The sequence below is a fragment of the Astatotilapia calliptera genome, chromosome 7, assembly GCF_900246225.1.
Source record: "Astatotilapia calliptera chromosome 7, fAstCal1.2, whole genome shotgun sequence".
Taxonomy (NCBI): Eukaryota; Metazoa; Chordata; class Actinopteri; order Cichliformes; family Cichlidae; genus Astatotilapia; species Astatotilapia calliptera.
Genome location: NC_039308.1, coordinates 64,604,449 through 64,617,875, shown reverse-complemented (window position 1 = coordinate 64,617,875; position 13,427 = coordinate 64,604,449). Strand labels below are relative to the sequence as shown.

The window sequence follows — 13,427 nt, the reverse complement described above, 5'->3', positions numbered from 1 at the left end:
CTGGAGAACTTCAGGCTTCAAGAAGTTCTCCAGGCTTCTTGATGTTTTCTGCCTTTTGTAGGGTAGGGGGTTAGGGTTAGGGATGTTTTCTTCTTTGGATGTTTTCTGCCTTTTGTTCCATGCTCTGTCTCATATGGCTTCACTAATGTGAAGCTCAGCCTATGGGGAGCCAGTTCATGACTGGTATTGTTCCATTGTGTGTTTTTCTATCCAGGTATGCTTTAACTGCACTGGCAGGGTATTTGGGATCATTGTCATGCTGAAGAATGAAGCCATTGCCAGTCCAGCAATTTCCAGATGGTATTGCACAGTGGATTAAGATCTGAAATGCAGTCCACTGTGTTTTGCAGAATGCTATAGACTGTTGGTACCTCTGTCCTGCAGTCCAGGTCTTTTGTAATTTGCCTTTTATTCCTGTTTCCCTTCCTTAGGAATGACTTCTCGCTGGCCACCCTTTGACTGAGAATATTTCTAATGAACCTGAGCAAATAGATGGATCAGCTGAAGAGTCACATGCGTCTTGCGTCAGGTCTTATTAAGGACATGGCTTTTTGATACTGTGTATCAGCTGTAGATGGTGTTTTTAGGCATGCCGCTTCTTCTTTTTTCTAAACTTGTCCCATTTCCTCAAATTTTTAAGGAAATGCTGCAAACCATGATAAGCAAGCTATGCTGTTAGTTTTTAGCCCATAGCTCTGTATGAATCACATTACCAAAGACACCATTTTCTGCCTGTCCAACTGTTTCATTTTTGTGTTTGTTTGTTTGTTTGCATGGATTTAATTCCTTTTAGTTTTATTTATTTTAAGATTTGCTTTTGGTGTTTATTAGATAGGACAGTACAGGAAAGTAAGGAGAGAACAATGTGCAGGAGATTCCAGACTCAAACCCAGATCCCTGCAGAAGTCTTTTATGGACGGATTGCTCCTCAGCCAGGTGAGCTATACTGCATAGAGGTACAGTTTAAACTAATTCCTTGTTGTGTATGTCAGCATGCTGTCAGTGTCAAATGACTTAACAAAAAAACAAACAAGCAAATCTGGGGGAAAGGAGCCAATGTCCAAAGAAACACTCAAACGAGTGAGGGGCGTCTCAGTGCTTTTGTAAGTGTCTGTTAGACTTTCACTTGCTCAGTTGTGACCCATGTCTGGATGTTTCAGTTGGATGTGTAGGCATTTTTTCTCTACCTAGAATGACACAAAGAGCTAATATAAGGACTTGTAATAATAAATAACAAAATAATAATTATTTCTCAAACTCTTGAATGATGGCATATTTTCGAATACCGCACATTGTAGTGAAACTGAAAATAAATGTGGCCTGTGTGATTGTTTTGACCACCGTGTACAGCTTGTTTCCATTATCCACATGGAAAACTGATTCCCACTTCCACATCCAGCAGAGAAATGTTGGAATTCGTTTACTATCCAGCACTATTCAATATTCATACTTCCTGCCATTGGACAGTCTGGCTAGTCTGATGTGTGTTTTTAGAGAGTTTTGTGTTTTTTCCTTGATGCTTCTGCTTCTTAGTGCACAGAGATTAAACCAAATACAGCTGCAGGCCCTAAAATAAAGAGCTACAAATGCATTACATTGGATTGCAGTGATAGACAACTTGAACATTTAAAATACCATAGTTATTTAATCTCTTGGTATTGTAAAAATGCAGATTGCTGGATCTGTAAGTTTTCTATTTACATGTATATTCTTATGTTTGGTATCACAGTCCATTCAAGCTCTTATCTGACCCATTTTCCACAGTCACAGGGTTATTTTCTTCTGATTGTGATGTCTGTCTTGTTTCCAGCTTGCACACAATGCAGACTGCAAAACCCAAAGCTCTCAGACTGTTTTTCACATATATGCATTTATACAAATAACAGTTCTTGATGACCCAACAAAAACATGCGGCTATGGTAGCTAAACCAAAGATGCTGCGAGTATTCTGTGCTCTGCTTTACGACACACTCACTGTATCCAGCCTATTTTTGTGTGTTTCGTCTCTCAGCAGGCCTCATTCAAATTGGATGTAATGTAATGTAAATAAGCCAGGATGCAGCTACCGTGTAAGCGGTTAAGACCAGGAAGCCTGGCAGGCACTGACTGGAAGGGGAACCTGGACAAAGGAACATAAAGGCCCAAACACAAAGACAAATCAGGCATAAAAGGGAGAGCCACAACAGCTGACTTTATTTACACAGTAATTGGATGTTTTTGTCTCCATCAAATGCGACCTGCTAAAGAACGCATTAGGAAAAAAATAAAACTAAAGATGTCTTTGGATTGTCCCCTCCCTTTCCCTTTTTATTTTAAATGACTTCATTAATTAACCTCAGTTTGCAGACAAGAGGTTCATCTAAACATACAGAGCCAATTTGATGCCTCCTGCCTCGCACTGCTGGAACGTCTCTGGAAAGTTTGGGGGTTCCCCTTTGAATACGGATTCAGGGAATCTCAGTTAATTTTTAAGGCAACGTTATATTCCTGCTTTGAGCTGTTAGACATTATTTGACATGTCGTCTGGTGGTTAGCGTTTATTTTGAAGTAATTGCTTCTGAAAGCAGGGTGGAAGGGATTTCATTAGTTCCCTTGCCCCTGTCTCACAGCAAACACTTTACCTGGACTCATTAAGCATCAGACATGACACTTCACAGAGACTACTCTGCCAGCATTCAGGCTGTTACTATGCCAAGGTCTGCCCTCTTGGAATAACCTGCCAAAGCTGCATGCGTCGTTTCCTTTGTGCCTGATATGTTTTCTTCCCCTTTTGGTGGCGCACGTTTGTCTTTCAACTGAGGATTTAGATAAGGCAACGGTAACGCAGGGTTAACTATTGAATTTAATGATTTCAATGGCTGAAAAATGCTAAGCCATCACAGTTATTTGATAAAGATCTGAAGGGTTCGAACATTGTAAAACCTGTTTTCCTTCTCTGTTTTACCCTCAGGGATCCTGCACCTTAAAATAGATGCACTTGTGGGCTTGATTCAAGCAGTCTGCAATCAGTCAATATTTATGAATATGAACGACCATGTGATTATGGTAAAAAACACAAATAGCTGTGGGGCTACTCGCTTTATCCTAAATTAAAAATATGAACTCTCATGATGTTCCATATCAGCATGGACATAAAGATTTTATTAAATTAACTCAAGTGCTTGGGTGAACATATATTTTCTCATATTTTGAGCGACTCTGACATATTTGGACTTCAGTGATTATTTGGCTGTCTTGTATGGGAGAAACTTTGACATGCATAGTCTGAATTGCAAATGAAATACATTTCTGTTTGAGTTTGACCCATTTTTTAAAATCTTGTGCGTTTTATCAAACACAAAAACCCGCAACAGAAGAACTGAATGATATAACAGCAGGCTATGATTCACTATATGATGGAAACCCTCCTGCAGGTTGCCCTTCAGGCTGCACCCTGATGGAGTATGTAAAGATTTTAAGTGTTTTAAAAGGGTCTGTGGGTAGAAAATTGCACATTGTCAAGGAACTCAGAGAAAGGGGAAGTAGTAAACACTGCTACATGCATGATGAGTGTTTAACAAGTAAGTCAGACCTTAATGAGAATAACAAAAGACCATATACTTGCCTGTACGTAAGACTATATGTCTATATGCACCATCATCTCTGCGGTATTTCTTTTATGCTGCATTCAGCCACATACCAAACTTTGACGCTGTGTGGCTTTAGGCAGTCTGAGTGGTAGCAGACTAGCAGGAGAGGGGGGAGAAGAGGGAGTCTTCATCATGTCTCATTTCAGCCTCCCAGTGCCCTCTGGCGGTGCTCAGAGCAGGCGGTACCCAACCAACTCCTCATTTCTTCCTGAGCTAGTCTCTCCATTAATAGCTTAGTGCCGCTCCAACTCCATTGTTATTCCTGCCTGGCTGCATCCTGCAGTAAGGATGATGCATGTTTATCAGACCAGAAATATTGTGCAAATCTGCCTCGTGAGAATGAACGCTGAAAAGAACGCGTCCTCTGACTCCAGATGTCATCCTCTTGTGTGCTATAACTTTGCCTTGAACAATCTCTTTGACCTTTTCTCTGCAGCTCTCTAAAAGCTTCGGTCATTTAGGCCAAAGATAAATAGTGTGCTTTTACTTGTTACACTCTTAGGCCAGACCAGATTTTTCTAGATCTTGTGGAGTTGGAGCCTTTGAAAGAAACTGTGGTATGGATTCATTTGATAGTTTAAAAGCTGACTTGCAAAATCCAGCACACAGATCTATCAGTCCTCTGCACATCCTGTAGTTTGTGACATGATGCTTTATGCTGAAATTGATTATTACTGCATGTCATGCACGCGTACACTCACACGCAAAAACACTTTGAACTTGTAGAGTCAGCTTTGTTTAAAACCTCAAAGGAATTGGATAAGTAATTGTCATTGAATCTGCATAATAAGGACACTATGTCATCTGAATTCAGATGGCCAGCTCGCCCTAATGATCTGTTACTTTTTCTGTTACTCATGAGCCAATCAACACATTAGTATCACATTTCTATTTTCACTGTCTGTCATTAAAAACACATTTTCCTCTCACCTCAATGTGAATGGAGCTGTTTCTCTTAAATAAATCAAATAATTGGAATTGCATTGTTTTATCAAGTTTTTTTTTTTTTTACAAAATTCGGCCCAATACAATGTGTAACTAAATTCTGATGTCTTGCCTGTTTTATGTTTTATATTCATAAATTAGAATTTATTATTATATGCCTCTCAAAAGCTGTTTATTTTTTCCTGCAGACAGGAATAGATGAGTCTTGTGTTTGAAATCTAGAGAAACAATAAAAAACTCTTGTTGAATGGATATTGAAAGATTTCAGTCACAACTTGAAGGAGGTTTATTTTGAGGAAAACTGTAATTTTGATTGATGGTTTTATTAAAGGGATTTTTTTCTGCTTAAGCTCTGATGTGAAGAAGACTGTCAGCTGTGACAGATGATGTGGATAGCGTTGTATAAGAGCGCTCTCTACAGGCAGTGTGAGAAATTGCAACATACAGCCTTTCTATTTCCTGATGCCGAGGCTTTGCTGAGTGTCACCAAATTGCGGAAATAACGAAATAGCTAAACGTGAAGTAAAGCATGGGTAACAGAAGTACTTATACAATATTTAAATGCAATATCATGTTATGACACCAGTTATCTTATATCTATTCAAATTAGCATAAAAAATTAAAAAAAGAAAAACAGAAAGATGCGTTGACTGTTCAGAGACAAGACATCCAATTGGTTCCAGTTCTTTCTACAATGCAACAAAATTGTAAATAGTGATGGCTCAATTTGACTTTTGGCATGTTGACATGTAAGTTTAGTAAAAAAAACAAAAAAACATCCAGGAACAATAAACACAACATCTCCCTTATAGTTATAAAAAAAAATGCTATTATGGAGTGTTGTGAATGACTACATGGCTAAATGCAGTCTCCCATCATGCCTCTGTGTCACTGTGTTTCATATTTAGTTTAAGGACATCGTGTTTGCTGTGCTTGTTTTGGTTCTTTAGCTTTCATTGTTTGTTCCTGTTAATGCGGCAGCGTTGTTTTAACTTACAGCTATAGTTGTGCTGAAAACAATGTTACACCATGCCTGAAATTATGTGCAAGGTTACTGACCTGTGCTTTCCATTGGAAGCAGATTGGATTTGAAAGAATGCTTTAAAAAAAAAATACAAAAAAAAAGTTACAAAAAAAGTATTCAGTGACTTCTTGATGCATTCTCAATCATCCAGGAAAGTAAATCTCCAAAAATTGTGTTCATAATTAGGATTAAGGAACTGACCTCCCAGCCCATTGTTCCCTCAGTGGGCTGGTTTCAGTCATTATACTGTTTATAAGATTTGGGGAAACCTGCAGTCAGCTGAGACTGAAGAAGTCACCTGGATGAGTGACGAAACGTTTCTCCCACAACACGCTACGTCCAGATGAACAGAAGCAACTTTTGGAGATTCAGTGACTTGTTACCGTGGGATTCTTCAGTTACTACAACATTACAAATGTTTTGACATGATATAAATTTATTCTGCAGTCTCTCTATAGGAGCAGTAGAACTTTGTGAAAAACAATATATCTTGTGATCACAAAAAAATCCAGTGTTGTAGAGACATCAATTTCTATTGGCTAGCGTAGCATAACATGAGTTACATCAGGGTTAAAAGCTGCATTACAAATTCAGACAAATGCAGTGAAAACAAAAACTGAACCCTGGACTCACTGCCACATTTCTACACAAGTGGGAGTGGTTTCTGTCTCATTTATGGATGTGGTGAGGCAATGCATGTAGTTAGTATTTTACCCGTGGTTTAACATTTGTGCACACAAAACAGTGGTGGATACATTAGGAACTCCTCTTAAGGTGAGTTCTCAAGGCTAAAACAAAGCTTCAAAAATTAACAAGTCTTGGGAGAAACCGTACGGCTAATCTGTTAGAGACAAAGCAGCCTGACAATATGTATGATCACTGTCATATGTTTGTTTCCCTTGCAGAAGGAGTTACTACACAGCTTTGGTGTTTAAAATACCGTAAGTGAAAGCCATGACAAAGATATTCGACAATAATTTTAGTATAATTAATTATTTTGTGCTGTTTTAAACTCCAGGAGCCTTTTTTGTCCTGTTCATGGTAGAAAAGTGAGAGAAGATTTTCCAACATGCAGGCTGCAGGTGACTTTCTAAATGTATTCAACACTGAGGCCAGCAAGATATCTGTGACACTCTTCCTCATTTTTCTTGGTCTCCTCTACTGGTGAGTAAATAAATGTTAGGTGGCTTATTTGTGATGTTCATTGTTCAGTAGAAATGAGGTCACTTATATTTTCGTGTCATAAGGCAAACAGTTTATGGCAAACAGTGCCATAAAGCACATACATTGACATTTTATAGAGCAGACAGTGCAAACGAATGCAACAATAACTCTAGACAGAATCCAGGTAAAGGTGAGCTCTGTTCTTTACTGCATTTGACACAAATTCTTTTCATTCAACCTACAAACAACACATTTCAACACTTTTGCCTGTAGGTATTCAGTCCGTCCCTTCTCAGTCCTCTCACGATGTGGCATCAAACATCCAAAGCCAGTGCCTTTCTTTGGCAACTTATTCATGTTTCAGCAGGTAAGATACAGTGTAACAAAGGAAGGCCAGAGTTACCTTCAATGTCTGCTTGATTTTGCATCAAACAGGGATGGTGTCCTTGTTCCTACTTTGTGTCATTGTTAAAAGATTGTCAGCTGACTGTTACATCGACTGTATTTTTTTAATTCTTCTTTTCAGGGTTTTTTCAAACCTCTGAATGATCTTATCAAAACATATGGTAAAGTATGTGGGTAAGTAAAAGCACATCCTACAACAACAACTACTGAAATTGTGAATATTTTTCTTCTATAAACGATCTACAGTTTTTTGAGTTTATCGATTAATCTACAGAGTGAAACGAGATGACACTTTACACTTGGTTGGTCACTAAAGTATACGCTGCATATTTCAGGTATTATTTGGGCCGCAGACCAGTGGTAGTGGTAGCAGACCCTGATATGCTCAGACAAGTGCTGGTGAAGGACTTCAGCAGCTTCCCTAATAGAAGGGTGAGAACATTATATAGAGCATGTAGATGCATGATGCGAGTTTATTTCTGATTCTCACACAAATAACTGAGCAGTTATTACACATTTTGTGCCTGTGCTCTCTTATTTCTCTGGGCAGAGATTTGTGTTTGCCAAAAAGCCTATATCCGATTGCTTGCTCCAGTTAAAGAATGAACGCTGGAAACGAGTGCGGAGCGTCCTGACCCCATCTTTCAGTGCTGCCAAGATGAAAGAAGTGAGAAAATAAAGATTCCTCATATATCCAAGACAGATAAGATAAGATATGAACTAGAAGATCAACAAGATTCCTTTAATTAAGCTGAGGACTTTTATTAGAATGATTTGAATCTTGTGTGTATCCAAAACTCAGTGCCATTTTTTTCTCTCCTGTTTAAGTCAGTTTACAAATTTAATAATTTATGTGTTTGTTATTTATTTTTACATCGCCCCCATCTTTAGCTTACACAATGTTTGAAATGAGGAAGTAAAAACCTCAAAGTTTCTGGTAAAAGAGCTAAACATCCAGTTCTTGCTGGTGTTTCTTTGTAACTTTTATTAATACATAATTTGTATCATTTAAGTGTAAATTTAAATACATTTAATATTAACTTTGTACCTTCTTTATGTCTTCATTTCAACTGGTCAGCAAGTTAAATATTTTTCTTTGTGACCAGAAGGAACTCATAAACCTTTAAACACCCAGCGTTCACTTTTGCAGTTGGTTACTGCATGTCTGCATCTTTTGCAATATGTGTAGTTTAAGTGTCTGTGCTGTTGTGTTTATGGAGCTACCTTTCCCCCATTTTCTATGTTTATGGACCTATGATGATTCACTGGAGTATATAGAGCTGGTTTACATCTGTCCTTATCTCTCCACTTGAGTGTAGATGGTTCCGCTCATCAAAACAGCCACTGATGCCCTGATGAAGAATCTGAATGTCCACGCTGAGTCAGGAGAGGCCTTTGACATCCATAGGTAAAGCAAAAATTAAAATAATATTTTTTTGTGTTTTTTTTCTGTCATTGTTCATATTTTTCTGATAGCATGCCATCTTTCAGATACTTTGGCTACTTTACCATGGATGTTATTGCCAGTGTGGCATTTGCAACTCAGGTGGACTCGCAGAACAACCCAGATGACCCGTTTGTCCAACACGCTCAGATTGCCTTCACCAATAATTTCTTCAGGCCTATTTTGTTACTTTTCTGTGAGTCATTATTATAAAATTAATGAAACTGAGATGTGTAAATGGGACAATAATAAAACAAGATGAGGGCAAAGAAAATAAAAAGTAATGTGGGGAATTCCTTAAAGTTATAGTTAAGCATGATAAATAATTCTATGTATTGAGTATGAAGCATTTTTGTTGATATACCTGTGTATGCAGTTCTCTGCTGATTTGTGTGTTTCTGTCTTTAGTTGCTTTTCCCTCCATCATGGCTCCTCTGTCGAGGTTCATACCCAGCAAAAGACAAGACAAGATGAATAATTTCTTCATTAACAGCATTCACAAAATCATCAAACAGAGAGAGGAGCAGCCTCCTGAGCAGGTGAATCTCAGATTTTCAACATTCCCAAATCTGTGCATTGCTTTGAAAGAGTCCTTTTCCTTTCATTTTTATTTATTTCTTTTACACGTAGAGGCGTAGAGACTTCCTTCAGCTGATATTAGATGCTCGAGCCACTGAAGAGTGTGTGTCATTGGAGCACTTTGACACATCAAACGATGCTCATGAGACTGATGTCAGGAACCAGCAGACCCAGTCTTCAGGCACAGTTCAAGAAAACGGGAGCCAGCAGGAGCAGTCTGTCAGGCGTCCACAGAAAAAGATGATGACTGAGGATGAGATTGTTGGTCAGGCAGTAATCTTCCTCCTGGCAGGCTATGAAACCAGTAGCAACACTCTGGCATTCACCTGCTACCTCTTGGCCCTCCACCCTGAATGTCAACTCAGAGTACAGAAAGAGGTGGATGATTTCTACACTAGACATGTGAGTGTTTTACAGTTGGTTCTGATCTATTTTGATTCATGCAGTTGTGGACAGTCATTGATTGTCATGCTGTTTGCTTTGTAGGACTCACCTGATTACACAAATGTGCAGGAGCTGAAGTATTTGGACATGGTTATATGTGAAGCATTACGCCTCTACCCTCCTGGATTCAGGTAAAGAAGGATGTCAATTGGATATGAAGGTTGGCCACAGTGGGGCCTGGAGTAGTATGCTGTGACTTTGGAAGATTTTCAGTTTTGGCTTTTTTTTGAAACATTCATCAACTGTTTGTCTCAGCTAGATAGTGTAGTAGTAAAACTACACACTTTTGGAGCAGGAGTTGCAAGTTCAATTTCCACCCATTATTCATTAAGGGTCCTGGCTAGACTCCCCATGCTAAAACAAAAAACCCCAAAGCCCTCGAATGGCGCAGCTACGTTTGCAGCCTGTCCGAAGCTCCAATGCAAGCATTTCACTACATGTTGTACTCTTTATGATTGTGTGTGTGACAAATAAAAGTTGTTTGTTTGTAGCTTTTCATGGGGTATAGCCATAATCCTATCATCGGTAAAAACTCTATCGTCATTATTATTATTATTATTATTATTATCATCATCATTATTATAATTACTGACGCGGTTGCAAGATCCAACATTAGTGCATTTCAATAATACAGATGTTTTCTGACTTTGGGACGTTAAGGCTCAGGTTCTGTTCATATTTGGTTGCAGATGCATTAAAATATGTTCAGTAACTATCAGTACACTTAAACTCATCTTCCTTAAATGGACACAAGTACAGAGAAACAGAGAGGAGGACATGACCGCAACTATAAATGACAGCTAAAGTCAATAGAGTGGTGGGGAAACACTTCATGCTGACAGTTACAGCTCTTATGAATATGCTGAGTCCAATTATAACTGTGTGGAATAAAGAAAACAGTATTTGGATTCTGTAAAACAATCTTTTTTGTCATATTTTGTCCCACTAAGGTTTGCACGAGAAATAGAACATGACTGTGTGGTGAATGGTCAGCAACTTCCTAAAGGAGCAATACTGGATATCCCTGCAGGCTTCCTCCATTATGACCCAGAACACTGGCCCGAGCCTGAGAAGTTCATTCCTGAGAGGTGCTTCAGTTCTGTCTGAAACGAGTAAAAAGACTGACTTGTGTTTACTGAAATAATGACTGGGTGCCGAAAATTCACATTTAAAAATAGCACCAATTGAAGTTAACTTTGAAGTGAGTCACAGCCATTCAAATGTTGACTTATTAACACGAATAACAGCTGTATATTAACAACATACACATGGAATATTTTTCTGTACAGTGGTACAAATACAATTGTTAAGGTGTGGTAAACACTTTTGTGTAGTGACATTATAACACGTGCAACCCACAAATACAACCTCAATTCAAATGTTGGGACACAGTGTAAAATGTAAATTAAAACAATGCGTTTACAAATCTTATAAACATATATTTCATTCACAATAGGACAAGACTGAAAACATTTAAACTGAGACATTTTATTATTTCATGAAACAACATTTGCTCTTGTTGTTTTTGTTGGCAGCTTTGAAGTTGTGACACTGCGATATTTACCAGTTAGTAGTATACCCTCTTCTTAACAACAGTCTGAGGAGACCAGCTGCTGGACCTTTGGGAGAAGAATGTTGTCTCATTCTTGTCTGATACTGTATAAGACCCTCGATGCTCAACAGTCTTAGGACTTCTTTTTTGCACTTTGCACTTTCATGATGTGCTAAATGTTTTCAGTTGGTAAAAGGTGCAGACTGCAGACAGGCCAGTTCAGCATCTGGATTTGTTGTTTGTAAATCAATGCATTCTGTTTTCTTTACACACTGTAAAAGATTTTTGGAACTGGGACTGAAGCATGCATGGGATTTCCTTTATTTTCCAATGCTTTTCATTCTTCTTTAAAAAAAAAACTTGCTGTTGTTTTCCAGGTTTACACCAGAGGCCAAGGCCGCTCGACATCCATTCGTATACCTACCATTTGGAGCTGGCCCTCGTAACTGTGTGGGAATGAGACTCGCCCAGCTTGAAATCAAAATGGCTTTAATGCATCTGTTCCACAACTTCAGCATAAAAGCCTGTTCTGATACTAAGGTAGGATGCAATAAGAGAAAACCCATACATTTTCATTAAAGTAATTCCTACACTGGATAACTGTAAGACTGTTGAATTTATAACTACAAGCATGTAATTCTACAACCACTGTTTACTGTGAATTACACTGAAAAAACTGAAAACATCAATATATTTGTATATTATGCCGTAAGGTAACCACCGGTAAGAAAACCTATCTTTAAATTTAGGTTTTAGTGGAAGCATGACCAAAAACTACTCTCACATGTCCTTTAATTGTTTTTTGCTTTAATGTCATATACAATTTTGGACTGTCAGTATTATCAGCTGCAAATAATGACTATGCTGGAGTTTATTGGACATTTGAAACTGCCATAAGCTGCAAATAGCCATGTAATCCTATGACTACTGGTTAGATACACATTTGTCAGATGCTTCCATTTTTAAGATATTTTTACACAAATATATGGAAGATGTTCTCTTTTTATCTTCAGGTCCCTCTTGAGTTGAAGTCATCCAGCACTCTTGGACCCAAAAATGGTGTTTTTGTGAAAATCACAAGAAGAGAACAAGGAGCTCATCTGTCATCAGCTGATTAAATCATTTACACCATACTGAAACATAACAATCTCTTACTGTATGTCCATCAGTTCAGTGGCACTTGTTTCATTTATAGTCAGGACTTGGTAGATGTTTGAAAAAATGCAACACTGAAATATTTAGACTTAAATATAATAAGGGATTGACTGATAATTAATGCAAATGTTTCTCAGGCACATATAAATTGTAATTTTGTGATTACAACTGTTTGAGAATGAGAGAAATGAAACATGACAATATATCTGATATTATTCTTTATTAAAGCACGTACAAATAAAGTGGATGAAATCACTACTTTTTGCAAATCATAAAATACTAAATCTTTTTTGACAGCAAAGTTGATTTAATCTGGCACATTCTAAATTCTTTCAGGTGGATTGGTACACAGTGTCTACACACATTGGGCGCGAGCACTCTCTACAGACAATGAAAGGAATTGCAACATGCAGCATTTATATCATTCCCAATGCTGAGATTTTCAGTGCTGGTTGTAAACAGAATTGTGCAAATAATGAAAAGAACACATTTAGAAAAATTTGCAGTTTTTATATTCACGTGAAATTTTCTGTATTGAAATAAAAATCTGTCTATCAGTAAAAATAGGTGTAAAAACATCTATCTTGTACCATTTAGACAACCTTCATGACTCTTTAGAGACAAAACATCTGATCCAAATTTTCTCTACAGCATGACAAAATCAATACTGGTGATGTCTCAACCTGGTATTGCATGAAGAGGAAGAATCAACTGAGAAAATTTAACTTTGATGAAAAACTGTGGCAGGTTTTCCAAGGTGTTTTGAGGCTCTACTTGTGTAAAAAGGCTGTCAAACAGCCAGGAATGGCAAAGACAAGTTAAGCCTCCCGCTTTATAGCTGCAAAAAAGAAAATAATTTTATGAATATTTTGGCATCTTCAGTTTAGTCTTTTTGTGTCACTTTATGTCACTTTTGATAGACGTTTTTTCTTGTCATCAAATAAAGCTCCTGTGTTGCATATTGTTCTCGCATCTTCTTTCTTCAAGAAGTAATTTTCTTTGGCTAGCGTAACATTACATGAGTTACATCAGGGTTAAAAACTGCAATACAGGTTCAGACAGTTGACTAAAGAAAAGCAAAGCTGA

General features: G+C 37.8%; 1 protein-coding gene and 1 long non-coding RNA gene across 3 annotated transcripts; both read left to right on the top strand.

Annotated features, from left to right (window-relative positions):
* The first annotated feature begins 240 nt into the window (after positions 1–240).
* Positions 241–1,241, top strand: LOC113024912 (uncharacterized). Its single transcript, XR_003272746.1, has 3 exons — positions 241–300; positions 432–529; positions 832–1,241. It is a non-coding gene; the product is annotated as an uncharacterized LOC113024912 (long non-coding RNA).
* A 5,044-nt stretch (positions 1,242–6,285) lies between these two features.
* Positions 6,286–13,300, top strand: LOC113027105 (thromboxane-A synthase-like). Of its 2 annotated transcripts, none has more exons than XM_026176593.1 (15): positions 6,286–6,372; positions 6,504–6,539; positions 6,644–6,762; positions 7,036–7,129; positions 7,289–7,341; positions 7,503–7,599; positions 7,718–7,834; positions 8,487–8,575; positions 8,659–8,807; positions 9,020–9,150; positions 9,242–9,592; positions 9,677–9,765; positions 10,585–10,722; positions 11,564–11,726; positions 12,200–13,300. In XM_026176593.1, the coding sequence occupies exons 3-15, from the start codon at positions 6,668–6,670 to the stop codon at positions 12,302–12,304; spliced, it is 1,671 nt and encodes a 556-aa protein (XP_026032378.1). In that variant the 5' UTR covers positions 6,286–6,372; positions 6,504–6,539; positions 6,644–6,667; the 3' UTR covers positions 12,305–13,300. The 2 variants fall into 2 exon arrangements, with proteins under 2 accessions (XP_026032378.1, XP_026032377.1); XM_026176592.1 differs by having other exon boundaries at positions 6,617–6,762.
* Positions 13,301–13,427: the final 127 nt, after the last annotated feature.